Here is a 23,464-nt window from a genome sequence, read left to right as displayed (position 1 = left end):
GAGAAATCCTGTGTGTGTGTGTGTGTGTGTGTGTGTGTGTGTGTGTGTGTGAAGGTAAAAAGCTAACTCCTACAGTCCTGAAGCTGTAGTCCAAGTCTATAGAATAGCTGTTGCCTTGTACATAAAGTTATAACACAACCCAGTGTTACAGGTGTACAAAGAACAGGCCGCCATGTTTAAGGTGACAAAAACTGGTCCCACGGCACCCATTAAGGCCACACTCCGAGAGTAAGAGGTCGTTCTCCCATATTCTATCCAGTCCTTATTTACACCTGGAAAATATTGGCACCCACCCCGCTCACAGAGAAAGATAATGAGGCTTTGGGGAGCCTAAGGGATATGCCCTAGTCTCACTGTTCACAAGGGCTGGCCCAGTACTGCGGATGCAGAGTCTACACACTTCGGCTACTCCACCGTGACCCTCTAAGTAGGGAACATAAAAAAAAAACAAAGGGATCCATCACGTCCACCTGGGTCAGGTCACTGAGTCCCGAGTGCCACCACAGCTGTGCTGCCTGGCAACAAATCCGAAAGCTCGCCCACGTACTCAGGCTCTCCAGCAGCTCACGAAGGGTCTGCAGCCACAGGTGACACAGCTGCTCGTCGGGGCTCCAGAAGGTGACCCGCGCCCACTTCCAGCGGTGGTGTCGAACTCGCTTCACACGGTGGACTGCACAGAAAACCAACCCTGGTTAGCAGGTCTAGACTGTGCTAGCCCCATAGGAGTCTCCTGTCTCCACCCCTTCGTCTCGATGCAGGAATGCCTGGAGGGCCAAACCACCATCTTGAGGAGTTCAGCTGTGCTCCCTAGCAAACAATCACCCCCAGCGGGGCTGGTTGACAGTTTACACCCCTTTTGTAGAGGCTCAGATGAGAGCAAGAGATTCTCACTTGAATATACAGTTGCCCTCTACGACCTGGCAGTGCTGCACATATATATATAGAGAGAGGCTGGGGAGACAAAGCAAGGGCTCAGGCTATGTGGCTATAACCTCTGTTGGGTGAGGCTTTCCAGGCACAGCCTATGGGGGAGGGGCACCCACACCCTTTTATAAGTCAGTCCTCATCTAGGCTCTGTAAGGAAGCCCAATAAATACATCGGTTTCCCGGAGGGTGAAGTTTCGGGAGGCGTGGGGGGGGGGTGTCCTTGGGATGTTGGGAGGAGGGAGAATTTTTAGCAACCCGTGGAGGCACTTCGCACTCACGTTTACCCAGCCCAAAAAGTAGATGTTGAATAACTGCTATCAGAGTGTATGAAGCAGTCACTGGCTCTTCATGGAGCTAACTGGGGTGGGGGCGGGGGCGGGGGCGGGGGCGGAGAGACAGGGGAGGGTTTGGGGGGTTGGCAAACACTGAGGCTCCATCACCTGTGAATGCGAACGGATTGTCCATTTTATGCCATCGGCCACTGGAGGACTGTTTCTCCTGGACATCTTTTTCCTCAACGGCGATGATCTCTGACACTGGTACTGAACAGGCATCTACAAAGACACCACACTTAGATCCAAGGACCCATCAGAGCTACACAGACAGAAGCCCCCAATTCCAAAGACTCGGGATACTCATTCCTACTCTCATTAGCTACCCCAAACAGAAAGGAAGACTAGGGTGGACAAAGTGGTTCCGGGAATAAAAGTGCCTGCCACTGCGCCTGATGAACTGCATGGAATCCTGCGATCTTTGGGGTGGAAGGAGAAAACCAGCATCTACAGGTTCTCCTCTAACTTCCCCGAGAACACCATAGCACGACCCTCTCCCAATAAGTAAACTGAAATCTTTTTTTCTTTTCGTTTTAAAGAAGGAAGGCAGGCAGGAAGGTTAGAGGTCATGACACTCAGAACAAGAGGCAGCTTGGTGTCATCAGAGGATAAACTCAAGCCGTGACCCTTACATGGTCTGTTCAGCCATTTAAGCCACAAGTGCTGAGTCAGCTATTGTACTGTGTGAGACGAGTTCTCTGTTCTGAGGCTGAAAGTGGCTCAGAAATCCAAGAGGGATTGGAAGATACATAATGCAGGATGCCAGGGGCACAAAGCATGTAAGAGTCAGGGTCCAGCCTGTGGAGACGTATCCCGGAGAGGCTGGGCTCTGAGTGATTCAGGAAGATGGGAAGACTTAGGCCCGGAGTAGCGTTGTCTCAACCTGTGGGTCAAGACTCCTTCGGGCTGCATCTCAGATATTGGATGTTTACATTACGATTCTTATCAGTAGAACAACATTACAGTTATGAAGGCGCAACGGAAGAATTTTATGATGGGGGGGGGGAGTCACCACAACATGAGGAACCGCAGTAAAGGGCCACAGCACAGGAAGGTTGAGAACCACTGGCCTAGAGGATCATAGTGCCAGGCAATCTTTTGGTTTGATTCTGTTGCTTTGAGTTAAGTAAGGTCTTTCTAGGTATCCCAGGTTAGCCGTGGACTCTCAATTCTGCCTCAGCCTCCCGAGGGCTAGGATTACGAGTGTGTTCCATCATGTCTGGTGCCTAACAATCCCTAACCCAGTAGCCCAGAGAGAGGCCGATTGATCTGAACTTGCTTGATGCATGCTGCAATTACTTCACTTGGATCAAAAGGAAGTTCTAGGCTGGGCACACAGGCGTGGGAAATAACAGGTTCTGACAGGAGCTGTGGGCTGAGGCTACGCTCGAGGTCAGGGGGGCGGAGAAGATTACAGACGGCAGCACCCTCTTTGAACATAGGCTGGACTCCGGATGCTTCTTTATGACTCACCTTGGATTTTTTTCTACAGATGAACATTGCTACCTGCTGGCTTCCTAGGTTGGCTCTCAACCCTATAAGTCTAGCTATAAAAAAAAAAAAAAAAATCCTGTGTCTCTGCTAGCAGCCAAATTAGCAGACCATGCTGTGGCGGCCCCCATGATCCTTTGTGGTAGTTCTTCCAAGTCTTTACTGCTAAAATTGGGTCATCAGAACCCTGGAAGGTTCGATCTGAGCCATGAAAGGATTGTAGTCGTGCCCCCAGAGTCCCCAGAGGCACACAGACTAGGGAGGGGTTGAACTGAGCAGAATCAAGCCCATTGCTGTGTGGACCCTGTGCTCACCCTTAGTCTGGGGCCACCCTCAGCATTTCTCAGGGATGCTCATTTTTATACCCCTGTGCCTCCAAAGTTCAGTTTTTAGCTGCTTCCTCCCTGATCCTCCTCCCTGCCCTCCCCACACATAGCTCCTCATTACTTCTGCACAGATGCTACCCAGGACAGCCCCTGTGGCAGACATCTGGACACCTACCCAGCAAGTAGCTTCACCACCAGCAAGCCAGTTCTCCAACATGGCCCCTCCCCCTTTTCTGCAAATTCCCCATTTCTGGGGGTGTTAACCTGGCCCTCATCGAGTCCCCTCCAAATCCTGCACTCAACTCTCTGTGCCCACCTGACCTCTGACTGCCTCCTTCCTGCAATGGGAGGTGACAGAGGCACATCGCTCTGTGGTTATGGACCACCTGTCGGGCTCACAACAGGTACCAAGCGGTAGGGGAGGAACAGACCTGAGGCTGCGACCCTTTGCTAAAGTGACCCATGCTTCGAGTCTAGGACCCTTGAGAGCAGACTTCAAGCATCTCCCAGTGCCTCTATTCGTAACTGTGACTGTCCCTAAGAATCAGGTGACAGAAGTCACAGCTGCTAGGCACAGCAGTGGAATGAGATAAGCGGATATTCAGAGGACTAGGAGGCAGGAGTCCTGTGTAGCATCACAAAATAACTAAAGGGTAACAGTGACCCTGGACAACTCTCTCAAAAGCGTGCCCACGAACCATGCACCATCTTACATATTCAGAGGGAGACTCAGCCCAAGGAAGAAGAGAACAGTGTCCTAGTGTGTCACATGCTCTGCTGGCCAGACCCCAAAGGCCAAGCTGCACCAGGGGCCCCACAAAGCCACACAGCCCACGTACACTCCACAGCTGCTGCGGCGCACAAGCCACACCATCGCTCATGTGATACTGGCACTGTCCCTTGGTAGGAGCAAAGCTCTAAAACCAGCATTGCTCGCATCCCCACAGGCAGAACCCGAGGGTGGACTGGGAGACAGAAAACAGAGAACTAGAGTAAGTCACATGAGCTGTCAGGAGGGACTCGGCCTGGCAGGGAGGGGCTGGGGAGATCTTGTGATCAGGCTAGTGGTCTGGGAGCTTGTGAGAGAGCGACAGGAGGAAGAAGGCAGGTCAAGAAGCAACAAGCGACAAGGAGTCGGGGATGGAGGGAGGGAGGGACTAGAGAATGGGAATGTGATATCGGGTGTAAGAGATAGTGGCATCACCCTGCTAGGGGCTGGGCTGGGTGGAGCTAAGGGAAGGTAAGGAGTGAGGCTCTGTTGACACAGAAGGATGCTTCGATGAACGTGACCTATTGGAAACCTGAGCTGTCATCAGTGGTGGGGCTGTGCTTCCTACAGGCCTGCATCCCTGCAACAGCAGACAAGGCCACCTCCACATCCAATGCTATGTCACAGGAAACTGAGACTGTCAATCACAGAGGTCAGTGGGGACCACACTGCGTGACACAGAGGCACTGGAGGAGCCAGCGGCTGGTCCTCTTGGGACGGAATGCCCCTCCACAAGTTCTCTGCTGTGTAGTTTAGATCATGTGGGGAGATGTCCACACACCAGGGTGGCCGCATGAACACTCGATGACATCAACCGCAGCATCTGAAAACAGGCGGGGACCTTGCCAAACAGCTGGCCAAGAGGTGGAATTCTGGGCCCTTTCTGTTCCTACAGGATGCTAATATTTCTCAGCTATATGTCCTCATACACTGCCAGCAAGGTTAGAAGATTCGCAGAGACCCAGGATGAGAAGTGCAGTTTTCCCAGACCAGGCGGGCCCCGGGCCTGTGTGATGGTGACGTTAGCAATGGCTGCCCCACAGGGATCTTTCCATTCTGAAGGGAAAGGAATGAGAAAACCAGGGCTAAGCATAGCTCATCTGGTCCAAGAATGGTGTCCTGTCTTGCTGTGTCCTGTGCTGTCTAGCGATGTGCCCAGAGCAGCCGTAATTTTCTCATGCCTCCCTGGTCTACACTCAGAGCTTGCCAGGAAGCTTCTGCCATGAGTGGTGGGTATTTCTCCAGGGTCTTGTGGATCCTGTTCCTGATCACAGAAAAGCAGTGGCTGACAGTCATTAGATGAGTCCCCTTCCCTTTAATAAAATAATGTCCCGCTATGACTCTGAGCCAGATGTCCTGGATCATTACAAAGAATATGAACTTCCTTTCTAGGACCCCACAGTGAGACTTCGGGCCAGCCTTAGTGAGTGTCAGATACAAACAGGAGACAGACGCCCTAAGGGCCAAACCTATGCCCCTACTGTGCAGTTTCTACCTGTCCCCTCCCAGGGACCACAGCGCCAACCTAGTCTGCCACTCACCGTTGCCAGTCACACACCTGATTCGGGGACACAGAGTGCTGCTCCTGGTGTCCCCACCATTCTGAGAAGTGGCCCCGTTTGTGGTGCTGAAGTCCTGAGTACTTGAAAGTGGGCCCCAACCTATTGTGGCTACAGGGCCCTTTCACACTGACACTGGTGCCCAAACACTGCAGATGAGGCAAGCCTTCACAAGTGTCCTTGCCCACTCCATTCGGAACTCTGGATGTGCCCCATTAGCCTGTCGAACGAAGACCTAGCCAATCGTGGGTCCAGCCTTGGACTCCTTATTACCAGCCATTATTTCTAAATCATTCTACATATTTGACCAGAGAGCCTAGTCGGAGCAGTGAGGTCCACCTCAGAGTGTCACCTCCTTGCCGGCGACATGAGCACCGAGAAGTCACTATCTCCTTCAAACCAGTGCGAGTTTCTGCCTCCAGAGAAATCAACCCTTTTAGTGTAACCCCTGCCCCTTTCTGCCTTCACTGGTCTGGCCAAGTGAGCGTTGGCAGCGCCTCCCAGGGGCCCCTTCCAGACACCCTTGCCTCAGGAGTCCTCCACCACCACCATTCCAGCTTCTCGACAGCCCACCGAAGCAGTGGCATTAATTGCAAAACCAATCACAAGCAGAGTGAGGAGGACCGTCTTCATAGGGTCTGAGGAGATGGTTCAGTTGGTAAAATGCTTGCTGCACACACATAAGGGATCAAGTTCCATCCCCAGCACCTACTGAGAAAGCCAGTTGGTGTGGTGCGTGTTTGTGATCCCGGGGCTTGAGGGTGGGTGGGTAGAGACTGGAAGACAGACCCCAGGGGTTGGTTCACTGGCCAAACAGGGTAGCCGCAGGTCCCAGGAAGAGCGCCTTTCTCTAAAAGAAAAAAGATATCGGGGCAGGGCAGGGCTGGAGAGATGGCTCGGTGGTTAAGAGCTCTGACTGCTCTTGCAGAGGACATGGATCTAATTTCCAGCAACTGCATGGCAGCTCACGGCTATCTGTAACTCCAGTTCCAGGAGATCCGACACCCTTTTCTGGCCTCTGAAGGCACCGGGAACTCACGGTAAATGTACATACACAAAGTCAAAACACTCATGAACATAACCTAAAATAAATATTAAAATGATTCTTTAAACTAAAATAAAGGTAGAGAATGAACAAGATGCTTGATGTAATAAACCTCTGACCTCTACACATGCACATGTGCCTTCACACACACGCCTTGCTCACATGCACGCAGACACACACACACGAACCTCCACAAACACTACACCAGTTAGAGAGAACAGCAAATGGCTGTGGGATCTGGTCTCTGTATTTTAAACAGTTTTTCATATTTTGGGAGTTCAGCTCAGGGACGTTAGAAGTGTCTGTCCCAATCACAGAGCTCCTCTGTCTCTGGCCTGCCGGGTTCTTCACTGTGAAGGAGCCCATGACACCGGTTGGGGCTTTTACTCCATTTCCAGCCAGCAGACTAAACCTGAACGTACCATCCATTCCCTATTCATCACCTGACATTAAAACAGTCCACGTTAGCGGGCTTTGATCCCGGCACTTGGGGTTGGGAGGGCAGAGGTAAGCAGATCTGAGTTCGAGGCCAGCCTGGTCTGAGTTCCAGGACAGCCAAGGCTATACAGAGAAGCTCAGTCTCGGAAAAACAATAAACAAACGACAACAAAAACCAATCCACGTTAAATTCAACACTGTGCCTGTTCCTTTCTGAACTTGAACTGAAAACCTGTAAGTGAATCTTGGGTAAGACTCTGAACACTTTTGCTGACAAGAGAGAAATTCTCCTGCCCTTCTGTTCACCCCAGGGCGACTCATGTGAGTTTGCAGCTCACCCTGCAACAAAAGGCCATCACATTCCAGAAACATCAGCTGCCCTTGGCAGGTGAGGCTGGCCTGCTGGTCCCCGTCATCGGGTTGGGTTTGCCAGCACCTTCTCCACAGCCCGCTGAGGTATTTGCAGTCATCACATGGGCTCGTGGAGTAGACAGATGTGAGCTTCTAGCACTTGCTGGTTCTGTTTTGTTTGTGTGTGTGAGTTGTGACCACAGCTCACTGAAAGGAAAACCGTGTCTGCCGCCGCCCAACTGTGATGTCATAGGCTCTGGGATGCCTATCAGTTCCCCACATGCCTCCAGGACAGAAAGGTTCACCAGTGACCCAGGTGCATACTCATGTAAGCCCCCACATATCGGACAAGGGTCAAGATAATGGGGATATGCCACTCAGTCGGGCCTCTGAAGTGGATAAAGATCAAGATAATACAATGGGCACCGTGGCACACACTTAGAATCCCAGCCTGGGGAAATGGAGGCAAAAGGGTGAGAGGTTTCTTATTAAGGTCACAACTGTTGCCCGTGGCTCTCCAAGACCTCGAGGCCTGATGTGACAGGAGAAGAGGGGTTAGGACAGGACTACCACTCCCCTAGTGCCCAGTAGGGAGGTTTACAGGTCATGCAAAGGCTGAGACTACATCCAAATGGAAAATAGGTATGAAGTGGCTCCAAGCACCTTGGCTTGTTTTCACCCAGTCTGTACGGGGACCTGAGCAACAAAGGTGCCCAAGAGAGCTGGCTGAGGAACAAGTCTCATTGCCCTGCAATTATAAAGGAGTCAGACACACTTTCCTGGCAACGGGCCACTCGGCAGCATTTGCCGAGTGAACACTGGCCTTCGTTAAAGCTCTGTACGTTGGCCTCTGGGAGTGCAGAAATACCACATAGGTCAGGGCAATGATCCCCTTTTGAGAATGGTTCATCTTTCTGTTCTCTTCCCTCTGGGCTCTTCCATGGGGATGCAAATTCTGCCCGGTGCATCTTCAAGGGCGCAAACAACAAAGGGGCCAGACAAGGAAGTCACTAAATGGGAGCTCTGAGGTGGCTGTGGGCTCCACACCTGCTGAGGCACGCCTGAACCCTTTGAGTGGGAACACAGAGGCTCTCTGGAGAGAGTCAAAGACAGCGCTGAAAAGCTTTGTGTCAGAAGCTTAAAAAGGACACGCCAAGCCGTTCTCTGTGCTCAGTGATAGCCTATGGAGCAATGGGGAGAGGCAGTGCCTAGGAAGTGGGTCAGTAGGAACAGTCTATCCTGAAAACACAGACACTTTCAAACCCTTGAGATGGACCTGGATGTGCCTGTCCTTGATTTTCCTTCTTGGGCTTCGGATATGAAACCTACCTACAGAGGCTGAGAGGCAGAGGCACAGGGCAGCTGCCTGGGGTTTGAGGGCAGGCAACGGACCTGTGGGTTTCCTTTCACACCACAGAGCTCTGATCTGGAACAGAAGAAACCACTATCGGAAACACCGGTGTGCACAGACAAGAATGTCAACACAAGGCTGGGGCAGGGGGCAGCCTCTCAGGACAGAGAGCCTTGAACAAGAACCATCACTCCCCACTGAAAATGCCAGCCCTCCTGTACTGAGGAGCTCACTGCAGTCTTCAAGATGTAAGCACTTTAGGGGTGAGGCTAGAAGCTCAGAAATCATAGCCACTCGGGGAAAGAAAGCAGGGGTGGCCGTGCTAATGCCCCCAAACCAAAGGAAGTCTCCAGAGATGGAGGTGTGGCAAGCCTCCTGGCTGCAGAGAGGTGGAGACCGGCAGAGCTGATGGGAGAGATGAATGAACCCCAACTGTACCTGAACACCCCAAGAACAGGCAGGACACAGGTCTGGAAAGCAGAAAGCCTGCAGAACTCAGCACTGCCTTTAGGGGTGCACACATCCTTCCTGGGAGCCCTCAAAACTTACACCAAAACTGATACAGTCTGGGGGCATTTATCAGGTCCATGTTCTCTGCCTCGTAGAGAATTAAAGGGGGGAGGGGTCTGAAGCACGAGGGGGAGCAGCAGAGACGTCTGAAAAGAATCAGCTGCTGAAGAACAGCGTTTATAGGGAGTGAGGACGGATATACAAACAAGCGTGCAGAAAAAGAGAGGGGGGGGAGGGGGGAGGGGGAGAGGGGGGAGAGGGAGACAGAACTCCCTCTGCTTGCAGAGGGTGACTGAGAAAGCCAAAATCCAGTCTCTTCTGGAAGCCGGTGGGTTTTAAAGCCACAGAAGAGTTTGCCGCCTTACTTTAGGGCTGGTCCGTTTGAAGAAAGCCAGGCTGGTTGATCATCTCAGAACTACCATGTGGCATACCCTAAGCAGGCCTTGAACTTGAGCTGGTGCATGAGCAGGGGTCCTCTCGGTGGGAGACAAAAACCTACAAAGGGTTTGGTTTGGTTTTGTTCTAAGCTGCCAGACTTTGGTTCCAAGTCTGGAGCACAAGGAAAGAAGCTTGGAAACGGGACACCTTTATCACCTAGCTATGGCACCCTCCCCCTACTAGCTGTCAGTCCAACAGGGAGTCTGACTCTTAGTTTCCCAAAACCATCTATTTCACCAGGAGACCCCCCCAAAATATACCTCAAACATCTACCTGCCCAGGAGTCCCTGTGTTGTACAGTGCTATCCTCTGAGCCACCATGGTGAGCCCAGCTGTGCCTGAGGCTGCACCGATCTGTCCTTGAAGGCCTGTGGACCTTGGCACTTCCTCAGAGAAGGAGGGAGAGGGGAGAAGTCCGTGGAGCCCCACTGGTGATTCCAGCCACCTGTATACAATTTTGCCCTAATTGCAACTGGTGGGGGTAGAGTAGGGGGTGGTCCTGGGGAGGGGCTAGAGTGTATAGAGGCTGGGGAAGGCAAGGGGGAAGAACTGCAGAACTTCCAGGATGGCTTCTTTGGCAGGGGTGGGGCTGGGGGAGCCACCCACAACTCTGCCTGTAACCTCTCACTATGCTTTCTAAGTAAGCCTACTGAACTCATTGGCTCTCCGGTAGTGTGGACTTTGGTTTGTTGTTAGGACCTTATGAAGAGGGGGGGTGGTGACACTCCTTAGTGCCCCTTTGGGATGAAAACTCTGGCAACACTCTGGTACACCAGGACAGATTGGGGCTCCGTGTACACTTACACCTTGATTGCCGGCTTCAGTTGATCTATGAATAGAACTGGTCTGGGAGGTGAGAGTCCAAGTCACAGGGGGCCTGAGGCTCTGCAGCTGCAGCTGCTGTTCCTCAGAGGGGCTGAGTCTACCCTGAACCTATGGGTTTCCCCCTGACAGCTACCTGCCACAGCTGCCAAGGGAGCATGTTCCTTAAACAGAAGCAGTGTTTTTTCATCACACGTTGGGCATTTTAAGTTAAGTTGTTTTGGACCACCTGGATTCAATACTTTTATGAGATAACACCCTTTTTAGTCCTTCTTGGTTAATAATAATAATAATAATAATAATAATATGATTATTACTTAGAGAAGGGAATTGGCCCCAATTCAGGCTGCCTTTGTAAATAAAGCTTTATTGGCACACAGCCATGACCCTTTGTTGACATTAGTGTCTGGTGGTTTATACACTCAAAAGGCAGGGCTGAATAACTGAATGGCCCACAGAGCCAAAAAGCCTGTTAGTCCCTTTTAGACAATGCTTGCCTTAAGGGACACGCTATTTTCATTTGAAACAAGGTCCCATAGCTGGCCCAGGTTGCCTACCATTTTTGAGCCTCTAAGTCTTAGAGCTGGGATTACAGGCAGGGACAGCCACACCCACTTGCTGACCTATTTTTGATTACCAAAAGCTAACCAGAAAATCTATCCAGAATGATTAGGAGTTTGTGACTACTGTAAGGACCTCTGAGACCTGTCATCTCTCGAGAGCCACTGAAACACCAGCAGAGGCTGCTGCGTCTGCGATCCGAAGGCGTTCATGATCACTGGATGGGTCTGGAAGGAGACTGTTTCCGACATGGGTTGACCTGATTGTCATTTATTCCTTACCCAGACACTAGGAGGGAATGAGTGTGCCATCAGCTTTCGGTAAATTGGTCATTTCTGTTGCTTCTGACCTCATAAGAGGGCATGAATGGTGTCTGCGAGGCCCCGTTAGGTTGAGATCTCACGGGCAGCATTTTAACACCAGCCCCCTTCATACCAGGGCAGTGCCGGGGGTTTTGCATAAACTCTTCAGCCTCCTCACACCCTGATGGCTTCCAACCCATACTCCTTCAGAGGCGAGCAAAGATGAGTGATGTCACCAGAAAGCCCCCACCCCTTTCTCCCTCTTGTGTCTCACACTCCATGACCTCTGGAGACCCACCAACCAACTGCAACTTCTGATCCTGATGGGAGAGTGAGGGTCCTGAGCCAGGGGCCCAAGTCCCCCTGATAGAGGGCCTAAAGTCTGACCCTACCGCTGAGCAAGGACAGTATGCTGTCCTTGTCCTTGTCACTCCCTGTCCTGTAAGCATCTATTCAGGGGATGGGGGTGTCCTTGAAGGATCAGGAGGCACATAGAAGAGGATTCTGGCAAGGATCCCGCCTCAGAGAAGGAGGGAGATTAGAAGAACATGTTACGTTACAAGAGACAAAAAGAAATGGCCAGCAGAGGGAAACCCCCTGGAAGGGCAAAGTGCATTTTGACTCCTGAAGGACAGGAGTGAGACTAAGGCTTACATGGGAAAATAGAAGAAAAACACTTCGGTTAGAGAGGGCCACAGTGAGAAGTGTCAGGATGCAGGGCTTCGCCAATGGCTCAGCTGCGCTAGGGAGCGCGTGATGGGGGGAGGGGGCATGTGAGCAAGGTCAAGGTTCTGTCATGGGAGAAGGTGCAGGAAGATGGGCAGCTATGTTTGCACAGAGGCATGCCAGACATCCACAGTGCTGAAAAGCCAGTGGGACTGAGTTGGGTGAATTTTTTTTTTTTTTTTTTTTTAATTTTCCATCCTGATGCCTGGGGTCCATCCATCACAGGAGTGTTCCAACGGAAGGAAACAGTGAGGATAAAGGATCCAAGGCCAGGGTCAGAGGTAGGAGGACCATGAACTGAACCAATCTGCAGCCGAAAGAACAGAACTGGGTTCAGTTGAGAGCAGAGAAGAAGAATTGGGCCAGAGGAAAGAGAGAACCCACCTACAAGAACAGCCGGCTCATGGTCCTCTGTGTTGCGTGAGATGTTGGCTGTTTCCAGGCCTACAGTTAGAACCAACTCTTAAGAGAAAGCAGGGACAGCTCTTTTCCCTAGCCGGCATCGTAGAAACCATACAATGCTTGGAGTCACTGGGAGAGGTTAAACCAACAGCTATGTCTGGTTCTAGCAGCCCTCCTTGGGTCCCCAGACAGGTGGACACAGTCAAGCTGTCCAGACATAACCAGCTTTCTCCCTGTGATGAGAATTGGCTCCACACACCACAGGGCCTGTACCAGCAGTACTGGAGTTGGCTTCATGGTCAAGATCTATGGGGATCTACAGAGAAATGGTGGTGGGTTCATATCCTTCAAGCCCTACAGGGGCCAAAAGTGGAAGAAAGGGACCCATATAGGGTCTCAAGCTGACATCTCAGGGACAGATCAGGACAGGTGGTAGCTACCAGTGAAGAGTATCAAGTCCGAGGATAGGGATCTGGGTTAATAAACTGCCAAAGGGAAAGGGGAGGGCCGACAAGAATGACTGCGGGTTGGAGAATGTGAAATAAACATACTGGGTAAACATGTTGGCAAGGTCTCAACAAACACAGACATTATTTCTTCAAAGTAAGAAGTAAGTACCCCACATTCTATCTTCTATGTCTCTTGAATTTAGGGTGTAGAGTTTATTTACAAAGCTGGCACTTGGCATGTGAGAGGACCTTGATCTGCCTTTGGCACCAAGAAAGAAAAATTAACTAAATAAAGTCTAAGTCAAAGAAAACTATTTTCAAAATTTCAAGATATTGAGATAGTTTCCCCAGAGTAGTTACTGCTCTGGCCCTTCCACTATGCTGTCCCCACCCCCCTGAGAGGAGTAGGGGGGGCAGTTCCTGAGGTACCTGAAACATCTCCATCAAGACTGCTCTTTGGCTTAACCTCCAAGTCACAGGCTGAGGACAGCATCTCTGTGGCCTCCACTCCAGGATCAGCTTCTGTGAATAGCATCTCTTGTCAATCATTCATCTTTGTACCTCCTACTTATCATTTATCTACCTATCGGCATTCTACCTTTTCCCATCTATCAATAATTTATCAATTTATCTATCAGTCATCTCTTTATTGATGTTTATCAGTCATCTACCATCCATCTTTCTACCTCTACTTATCTATCAATAATTTATCTATTGATCGTCATACCTTCTATTATTATCTACTCTCCTATTCTCTGTCGCCACTCTGATGGAGTGCCTATTTGAATGTGACCCACGATGGCTTTGAACTCATGTCCTCCTGCCTCCACCTCTCTCAAGTGCTGGGATTATAGTTGTGCACTCCCATGCCTGGTTCCACTTTCCTACCACTGTTGTTGGTTTTTTTTTAAACTTTTTAAGCTTTGTTATCACCTCTCTCTCTCTCTCTCTCTCTCTCTCTCTCTCTCTTACACACAGACAGACACAGGCACACACATACCATCTTTATTTTTTTTTTTTTTAGAGAGAGGGTTTCCTCTGTATAGCCCTGGCTGTCCTGTAACTCACTCTGTAGACCAGGTTGGTCTTGAACTCAGAGAGACCCACCTGTCTCTGCCTCCTGAGTGCTGGAACTAAAGGCATGTGCCACCACTGTGGGTGCATCTTATGGATGTCTTACAACTTTTGTGATAACTATATAGTTTAGTCTTCCCTGTTTCTTCATAGGCTAAGAAGGCCTATCCCCTATCCACAGCTTCTCATGTTTCTTGTAATAATTTGCTTTTGGATAAACATCTATAATCCCCCTGGCTCCGACTTTAAGAAACTTCTTCTCACCAATCACTCACAAAGTATTGAAGAGCCCAGTATAGATAATGCCTCTAATTCTAGCATTTGGGAGGCTTGAGTAGGCGGACCTCTTTAAATGGGAAGACAACCTAGGCTACAGAGACCAGGCTGGGCTGTAGAGCAAGACTCAATCTCAAAACCTCAACAACAAAAGGGTAGGAGTGGTTTCTCATATAATGAAGTGCAACAGATAAAAAGCTTTTCTTGAAACAGTCCTTTTTCTTAGTCCAGCTTTCTTCTTTAAAGTTGTACCCAAGGGAAAGGAAAGCAGGTGTCCCCAGAGGATCCCAGAATTCTTACTCAAAGGTGGAAACAAGGCCATGAATGCAACAATGTGTAAACTATGTGTGTGCGTGAATACACTCACTGGTGTGCATGTGTGTGCTCAAGTACACACACACACTATTTAAGCCAAAAGAACTAACCACAGATACATGGTTTTTAAAAACAGTAGAGACAGAGATGTCAGGAATTTCCACTGTGTTTCTGTGAACCACCTGCAGAATAAACCCATCCTTTGGAGTGGGCTGGGCAGAGAGCTTCCCCAGAACTGCAGGTGGAGGGAGGTTCTGGGCTATGGCTCCTATGCCCTAGCTTGGCAATGCTTACACAGGTGCAGTTATTGACTCATCAAACGGTGCCCTTAAAAATGTGAGGGTTTTATTGCAGGAGAATCAGATCTCAGTGAAGCCACTCTTAGAACGTTTCACAGCAGCAAGCTATAGAATGGGAAATCGCTGTTCATTTCCTCGCCCCCATTCTTTTCCCCATGCATTTTCCACACACAGAAACACGAACATTAAGCCCTCTGTACATATGGTATTAAAGTATTTTTTTCTGCTTTCTAGGTTTTTTTTTTTTTAAAGATTTATTTTTGCTTTAAGGTGACATCTATGTCAGTGGGAGTATGTACAGGTGAGCACAGGTACCCTGAAGCTAGAGTTACAGGTGTTTGTGAGCAGCTTGATGTGGGCACTGGCAAACAAACTCTGGTCCTCTGCAAGAGCGAACGCTCTTAACCACTGAGTTGGGTTTCCAGCCCCAGCTCTCAGGATTTTATTACTTTTTTTTTTTTTTTTTTTTTTGGCAAGGGGATGCTGGTGACCCATCCTATGGGTGTAATACGTACTCTACAGCTGAGCTATACCCCCAGTCCCATGATTTATTTTTGTAAAGCTTGCTTTTTGTAAAGTTTGCTTATTCATGGCCCACGGTGGGGAATGATGAGGTTGTAGGCAAAAGACAGCAGTGACTTGTCCATGAGCTAACTGCCAGCTTTGGGGTACTTTGGGGGCTGGTAGAAGACAAAGGAAGTTCTCCCCACAAAGGTGTAGCCTAGACAGTGGCCCCAATGTGCACCCAATGTACGCAGAAAAACAGCCCATATTCTGAAAAAACAGACGAAGAATTGATAGTGTGCCCTGCCGCAGCTGGGGTGTTGGGGTGGGCAGCCATCACTCCAGACTGTCTCAAGTTCAACCAGTGACCCACTTAGAGAAGCCCCCCCACTTCCTGTTTTTAGTCTGCCCCACTTCCGCTCAGGCTGTGGCCTGGAGAGAAAAGCACTTGCTGGCTCAGCTTCCTCCCGTGCTGATCTCCCCCTCCTAAGACTGAGTCCTTATCTCTGCTGCTGGGCACTTGGCATCGAGCGTGGCAACCGCCCAAGAAAGAATGTGTGTCCGGATTCAGAGCCACCTTCTGCTGTGCACCAGGCACCCAGGGAACAAGTAATCCATGTCTCCCAGTTCTCATGTCTACAGCAGGAGAGGATGAAGGAGGAGATGAAACACCCTCCGGCTTGCACAGAGCCCCTAAGGGCTGTCTGGGAGTTCTAGGGCTGCCGGCCTCTTGAATGTCTTACAACCTGTCTTTGCACAATCTTCTGCCCATGGTTCCCAGCCCCGGCAATTCAGGTGTGTCTGGACACACCTGGGGAGTGGCAGATTGGAAGTGCCACTGGCTAACTGAATTAAATGTGCCATGAACTGCTCAGGGTATGCTCTTTGACTCCATAGACTCAAATCTCGCCTTATTCTAAAGTAGGCCTACCTCTCTGGGGGCGTTGAAAACATGGGGTTTAGGGGGAAACCAAGATGGCCACCCCAAGTCACAGTTTTCCAGCTTGTTTTTGCATTCACCATGGAGGTGGCGATCATCAGGAAAAAGGAAATGAACCCGGTGCTTTCTGCGGCAGCCTACCAACTGGTCCCTCACAGCCAGTCCTAGAGAAGACCGGTCTGCTGGGGCTGCTACCCAAGTGGCCGTGGATGAGCCTACACAAAAAGTGGCTACACACTTCACAGAGGTGATGCAATACTCGCAGTGCTGGCCAGCTGTGGAGCTGCCTGCCAGCAAAAACAAGCCGATGAGAAGCGGGCGCTGCCAGCAAACCAAGCCTAGAGTGTGGGCACCGGAAACCATGAGAGCAGCTGACCAACTGTGCCAACGCTGACAGCGGGCAACGGGTGATGTCCCACCCCACGTCTCACAAAGGCGAATGGGTCTCGTTCGAGTCTTCATGGCCTCCCTGACCCAGAAGAGGCAGTGCTCTCCCGTGATACTGGGTTTGCTCAGCCTCAGCTGAGTCAGCTGAGCTCCCCATCTTGGAGCCCACGTCTGTAAGACCCAGAGCAAAGGGGCTGCAGCTCACACATCCTGAGCACCCCCCTACAACAGCATTTTTATCCTAAGCCTAGATGCTAGGCCCTAGAGGCTTACCTGAAATCCAACCCACACAGGCCTAGGCAGAACAGTGGTAATAAACTCAGAGAGCAAGAGACATAGCCCTGGAAGGATATGCCAAGGGCAAATAGGAAGAACTTCAGGGTAATCGAGTCCCAGGCACTGAGCCACAGAAAGGCACTCTGAAGACAATGCTGCTTTGATCCCAAAGCCAGAAACTGGGGTTACCTTAGCCCTACCTACCTTCAGCTCAGTCTGCAGAGCCTCACAGCACAATGCATAAACACCGGAAAGCCATTCTGGGTTGAATGAGTGAATGACGAATGAATGAATGAATGGCAACCAAAACTCAGTGTCCTCCAGGGAGTCCTGAAACTCAAGTTCTGACTCCCACTATTCCCACTCTCAACAAGTTTGACTAGAAACTCCATGCTTCTTCCACAGGTGCCTTCTCAAGGTGACAGTCCCATTTCACCCAACCTTGCCCACCACCATCGTCCCTACCTAGACTGGGTCAACTGCCTTCCTTCTACTCTGTTCTGTCTCTCCTCTCTATCCTCCCCGAAGAGGTCACCAGGTCTTTGTAAAAAAAAAAAAAAAAAAATCAAGCTGAAAGCACTGTCCAGGCCCCCACTTGATACCCACAATAAAGACCAATGCCTACTTCAGCCTGCCACACTGAGGGAGTCCTAGACCCTATTCTCCAGCTCTTTCCCATCAACTTGACCCTGACACACCCATGTCTTGAGGTTCTTCTGGTTTTTATCAGTTTGCCATCAGCACTCAGCCCCTCCAGGTTTCTCTGGGCAAGTGCCACCAAGGAAGTGAGACCTGCTTAACCCATCCTTACTGGTCAATGACTGCCCTTTCTGACTCAAGCGAGGTTCTTCTCAGGATCCAAGTCCATTAGATACACATATCCCCAGATGTCTCTCTGTGTCTCCTTAAGTGGGAAAGCCCCCATTCCATCAGCAACTAACCTAGAATCCCAGGGTCCATCCCTAGCAGGCTCTCAAGGGAAACTTGCAGGGGATGTTTTGATGTTTGGTGGTAAAGCCTGTGTTTAGCAAGCCACAAGCCCTGGATTCTATCATTCCCAGCAAAGAAAGAGGGAGAGAGGAAATAAAAAGTTGGGCTTGGTGGCAGACATCTGTAATCCCAGTTTGAGGCTGATCTGAGCCACATAGGAAAACTGTCTCAAAATACAAACAAACAAACAACAGCAGAAACAAAAGAGCAAGGAATGAATAAAATTGAATATACACCTACAAGGCCAGCCCTGGATGCCCCCATCCGGGGTGTCTGCACACAATCTTCTGTAATCCACCCTCTAAGGACTGAATGGCATCTTTAAAATCTCCACCACCAGACAACCAGCAGCAAAGCCCGGGAGAGTGGCTCCAGTGTCCTTCCATCATCTCAGTCACTGCGGGTGGGTTGCGTCTTTCCCCGCCCTCATCTAAGCTATTCCTCTTTCAACCCTGAGGGCCTCTGAGCAGGGTGCACACCCCATCGGAAAGTCAAAAGCCCTTTGCTCAACTGCAGGAAGTCCCTACCAGGGCGCCTCTGGGCTTCTCCCATAGAGAAGCATGTGTCTGTACTTGGATTCATTGTATTGGAGGAAGAGGACGAGCAGAAACCAATCCAGTCCAGGTGTGCCGGTACCCTTCCGGACTGCAGCACCAGCAACAGACCTCCCCTGGGGTCCCGCGGATGCTCGGGTGTGGGGAGTGGGGGGGAGGCTGTGGACGTCCGCTCTTCCCCTCCCCCTCCAGCACCTCCAGAGGCTTTGTCATCCCAGTTCCAGGAGTATCTGGGCTCTCAGCGCCTGGCCGGTTCCCCGCCAGAGGCCGCGGAGTACTTAGCCCGTCCGGCACCCGGACTCTGCGTCTAGGATCCCCCGCGCCTGGGTGCCCCGGCCGCCTCTCCGGGTTCCCTGGGTCTCCTCCCTGAGTTCCGCCCCATCCCAGTCTGCCCGGAGCGCTCGGGCTACGTAGGCTGGGTGTGGATGCAGCGCCAGCCCCACCAACCCGGGATGGCCACACTTACCGGCACCCGGAGCGGAGGGCCCGGGCTCCGGGCTCCGCCACCAGCGAAGCAGAGCCCGCGCGGGCTCCAGGCTGACAGCACAGCGTTGCCGCTTCACCCACAGCACCGAGTGCAGCGGCTCGGCAGCCCCCATCGCGCCCATCGCCGCCGGCGCGGCCTCGTCCGCCGGGCGCGGGGCGCGCGGACGCCGGGGGGCGCGGGACCGTTAGCGGCCCCTGCAGTCTGCCCGGCGGTGGCGCGGGGAGGCGGGAGGCGGCGCTGCGTCACCCGGTACGCAGAGAGGGCGGCGGGGATCCGGGAGGAGGCGACCAGGGTAAGGACAGGAGAGGCTGGACTTGGGGACAGAGAAGAGTCAGAAACAGAGGATCGAGGGAATCCTAGGTTGAGAAGCAGAAAAGGCCTAGGAAGGAACGGGAGGGGTCAAAGGAGTGGACTTGAGGGATCTGGCCGTGGGGAGGGCGGTCCAAGCAGCCGGGTGCGCTGAAAGACGCTAGTCTATGGCTCTCGCTGCCTCTGGGCACAGCTGAGTCTGCACGCGCGACGGTGTGGGAAGGGCTGCATAGACAGGCGGAGTCCCAGCCTCGTGAAAATGTTGCCGGGGCGGTCCTCTGCAGGCGATGGGAGGCCTTGGAACTGCCGGTGTGCGCCCGTGAGTGATGTGACCTTGAGCATCCGTCTCCTTTTAGGTCTTAGTCTCCTGGCGGCTACTTAGAGTCCTGCAGGTCGGTGCAGGAAGGCTAGGAGGGAGAAGACAGGGGTTACCTTTCAGGGGAGCGAAAGCTGGTTGTGTGGATGGTTGCGGGTCTACAACCACCAGAGAGACACAGAAGGAGTCTTGCTATCAGTCACCTGACTGTTCCCTACCAAACAGGTCCAAGGAACCAGAGTTGCTGCTGTTCCTGATGCTGCTTAACATGGGGCTCAAGCTCAACATGTCCACCTCAGGGAAGTCTTCTTGGACTCCGTCTCTCCCAGCTAAAGCGTCTCAAGGCACAGCAGGGCCGAATTCAGCACTGCACTCAAAGCGTATCTAACCATTTCAGTGAAAATTTCATGAGCATATGGGCTTGTCCCTTACTGGTTCTCCAGTGTCTAAAATGGTCCCTGTCCATAGTGTTACTCAAATATTGGTTGCATGGTGACATCTGTTTACATCTGACCAAGGAAGAGTCTCCTCAGAGATGCTAATTGAGCCAAAGGTGCAGGACTCTGGTTTTACAGAGCTAAGCCTCACGCGGGGTCAGCTTTCAAGAAGACTGGAGAGCCTCCTACCCACCGGCTCAGCTCTCCTGCTGTTGCAGACTGAGGTGGAGCAGGCCAAGTCTACCTTGCCTGTGCCTGGCACCAGAGGACTAAGATACAAGTCTGATCCTCTCAGTGCCCCGTGTCCATCTGCAGGGCAGGGACAGCCATGAATCACTACTTGCTTCCTGGAAGCCCAGCCCAGTTGTAGGCTCCCTGACAGCTCTGGAGTGTTGGTTAGACCCAGGCAGAATCCTAGCCCCACCCTTGAGCAAGCTGGACCTGATCTAGCTCAGTGGTTAGTTGAAGCAAGGGCTGCCCCAGCTCTTTCCTTCCATGGCTGTCTGGATGAAGCTTGGGAAATGTGAACATGAAACTTCCTCAGAAACCTGGTGTCACTGCTGGTGATGCTGCCTCTGTTCCATGTGAGGGGTTGTGCCAGGCAAGGGCAACAGGGCTTAGGGCTCTAGAACAGCAGTCTCTCTGTTGGGGTCTCTTCTGATCTTCCTGCCCCTTCACATTTAAACATGCATGACTTATTTTTATTATTAGTTTTTTGAGACAGGGCTTCTCTGACCTGGAGCTCACTCTATAGACTTGAACTTAAAAAAATCCACCCCCCTCTGCCTCCTGAGTGCTGAGATTAAAGGTATGAGCCATCATGCCTGGAAAAATCATGTAGTATCTATATCTATATATAGAGATAGATAGATAGATAGGGATATATAGATAGATATAGATATCTGTAGCCAGACAGGGTCTCCAAGAGAACTTGACCCCTAGTGGTCCCCCATCCAGGAAGACACAGCTACCCAGACCACAGAATACTAGAAAACCTGAGGAGGGGCCCCCGTGTGAATTACTGCTCACTAGTAAGAAGCAGGATCCCCCAGTGGCTACTACAAGGTGAAGTGTATCCATCCCCCTCCCCCACTCGAATTCTGAAGCTCCAAGTTTGAATGCCATAGATAGGGGCTTATTTGGACATAGGGACTTTAAAGAGGGATGGGGGGGGGGCAGGAGGCTTACTTAGTTCATGGACAAAGGTTGCTCCTTCTCCAAACACACTCATCCACATATGTTCACCTGCACATCTATGGACATGTGTACAAACAAAGTAAACCGTGAGGGTTGTCTCAATTCAGATCAGCTGGTGATAGGGGAGATTTGAACATAGATCTAGGGATGTATACATAGAGAACAAACTACGAGAAGCACCCGAGGAATGGCCATCTACAGGTCTCAGGAGACAACAGCCTGATTGGACCCTTGGTCTTGGGGCTTCCAGGGTTTTAAGAGTTCTGTGGTGACCCTGGGCAACTAGTGTATTAGCCTGCCAACTTGGGAAGCTGCAGTGCCAGGACTCGCTGGGGAGCCTCTGCCAAGGGGAGGGCTGCCTAATGAAGGCTGTGCTCTGGGAAGCTGAGGTAGACAGCAGAGAAAGGCTCGGCCCCTCCAGGCCGGAGACCATAACAAGCACAGCATCGGAGGTGGAAAGAAAGGAGGCTGCTCTCTCCAGAGCAGCTGGCAGGCCCTCGCTGCCTCGGAGTCCCCCTGGGGTTCATCAATTGCTGGGTGTGAAAGCAGATGGCAGAGCAGCTGACAGAGCCTTGGAAACATTCGTGCAGCCTGGATCAGTCCTGGGATGCGGACCTCTACTCTGGGACGCACACCTAGTCCCCCCTGATGGCTTCCCAAGCTACCTGGCTCAGCTCTTACCTGACAGGGATACCCTGCCCTGGTTGGCCCCTGACCCAAACTCCTTCTTACCTGTCTATTTGGAAAGTTTCTACTTATCTCCCCTTATCTACAACCACCTCTTTGTGCTGCTGAGGCCCCTGGTTGTCCTAGAACCTCAACCCATGCCTTACAGCCAATGATGCCCCAGCCTGTTGCTGGCCTGGTGTATGCACAGCTGACCCCAGTTTTAGAGGGGTCATATGCACAGGAAGGCCAGGGCATAGGTTCAGCCTCAGCATCCTGGAGTCCTCATGAGCTACATACGGTCTTGTCCCCGCCTTGCCCCCTGTGCTCCCCCCATCATATGTCAAGCTGAGACATTCAGTTTCTGACCTGATGCCCTGGGTCATGCAATTCTGGGATTTTGACCAACCGTGGCCAGCACCCTCCCTCCTGGGAGCCAGATTCTCTCACACATAAATTGCCTGGCTCCTGAGATCCTGTCTAGTCCCACACATTGCCATTAACATGAGCGTCTGATCCATTGGGTCACCCACTGGAGAGGTAGCACCTTCCAACTTAGTCCTTCCTGAGCTCCTCTTCCTCCAGGAGCCTATGCTCTTGTTTACACTTGGCCTGCCTGCTTATCTTCCCAGGCTTCCTCCCTGATGAGGTCAGCAGGACTAATTGACATCAGAAACTGGAACACGGCTGGGCGGGGCCAGGGAATCTGGCAGGCCATACATACAGGCTGCCAGGAATGCTGCCCTCTGCCCTCCACCCTTGAGGAAGAGCCTTTCAAACACTAGCTGTCAGAGCTCACTGTCTGAAAGAAACATCCTGGGCTTGGAAATCTGATCTGTGTTTGAGAGTCAGGCTCAAGAGTCATAAAATGCACAACTCTAACCTGCCCTCAGGGCCCTGACAATGACTGGAAACACCCAGTCTCTGTTCCATTTAACAGATGGCAAATGGAGACTCAAGAAACCAAACTGACCTGCTCAAGTGACGGAGGAAAGTAGTTAGATGGGAGGGTGGTCATGCTCTCCTGTCCCCCAACACCGAAGTCAGAAAGTAGCATAAGCCGAGCTCAGTGCCGGCAGTGGCTATGCTGGCTTCTCAGGCACCTCACTGGGGCAGCCAGTCCACCTTCAAGAGGGCGAGTAGGAAAAGAATATAGTGGCAGAAGTGTCCTCTTTCATCTAAGAAATTTAGGCTTGGACTGAAGAGCAGGTGACCCTTAGTGTGACAGAGTCTGGAAAGGCTTTAGGGTAAATCTGGCCAGAATAATCCTGTATTGCAGACAGAGATTAGGGCACTTACTCCTTTGTAGAGCTGGGGGAATATCCTGCCTAGGATGGGGGTGGGACAGAGATCAGACTTTGCTTTGCTTTGAGTCTGCAAGTTCATCAGATCTGCAGGGGTGACCTATCCTGAGCAGGGAGGGACAGGAGCTGGGTACTCTGCTTAGCTGAAGCTTATGTGGTCCCAGGGTGTTGTGCCCACAAAGCAAGACAATAGCTTTGTGGGAAGGAACACAGCTACAAGATGGAGAGTCTGGCCTCCCCTGCCCCTTAGCCTGTTGGCCACTGTCTGCATTTCTTTCCAGATGGAGAGCATCCTGTGAGTTGCCCAGGATGTCAACCCACAAGGAAGAAAGTT

General features: G+C 51.5%; 1 protein-coding gene across 2 annotated transcripts in view; it reads right to left on the bottom strand.

Annotated features, from left to right (window-relative positions):
- Nucleotides 1-19,102, bottom strand: part of CERK (ceramide kinase) — a 43,397-nt gene extending 24,295 nt beyond the window's left edge. For both annotated transcript variants that reach the window (XM_080939832.1, XM_080939833.1), the window contains exons 1-3: nucleotides 18,881-19,102; nucleotides 1,368-1,481; nucleotides 548-670 (exon numbers count right to left, since the gene is read on the bottom strand). In XM_080939832.1, coding sequence (XP_080795958.1) covers nucleotides 548-670; nucleotides 1,368-1,481; nucleotides 18,881-19,022 — 379 coding nt within the window. In that variant the 5' untranslated portion in view covers nucleotides 19,023-19,102. The remainder of the gene's footprint in view (nucleotides 1-547; nucleotides 671-1,367; nucleotides 1,482-18,880) is intronic.
- Between the last annotated feature and the right edge of the window lie 4,362 nt (nucleotides 19,103-23,464).

This window comes from Micromys minutus, assembly GCF_963924665.1.
Source record: "Micromys minutus genome assembly, chromosome: 27".
Lineage (NCBI taxonomy): Eukaryota > Metazoa > Chordata > Mammalia > Rodentia > Muridae > Micromys > Micromys minutus.
The sequence above is the reverse complement of the archived record's forward strand: the minus strand, read 5'-3'. Positions and strand labels throughout refer to the sequence as shown.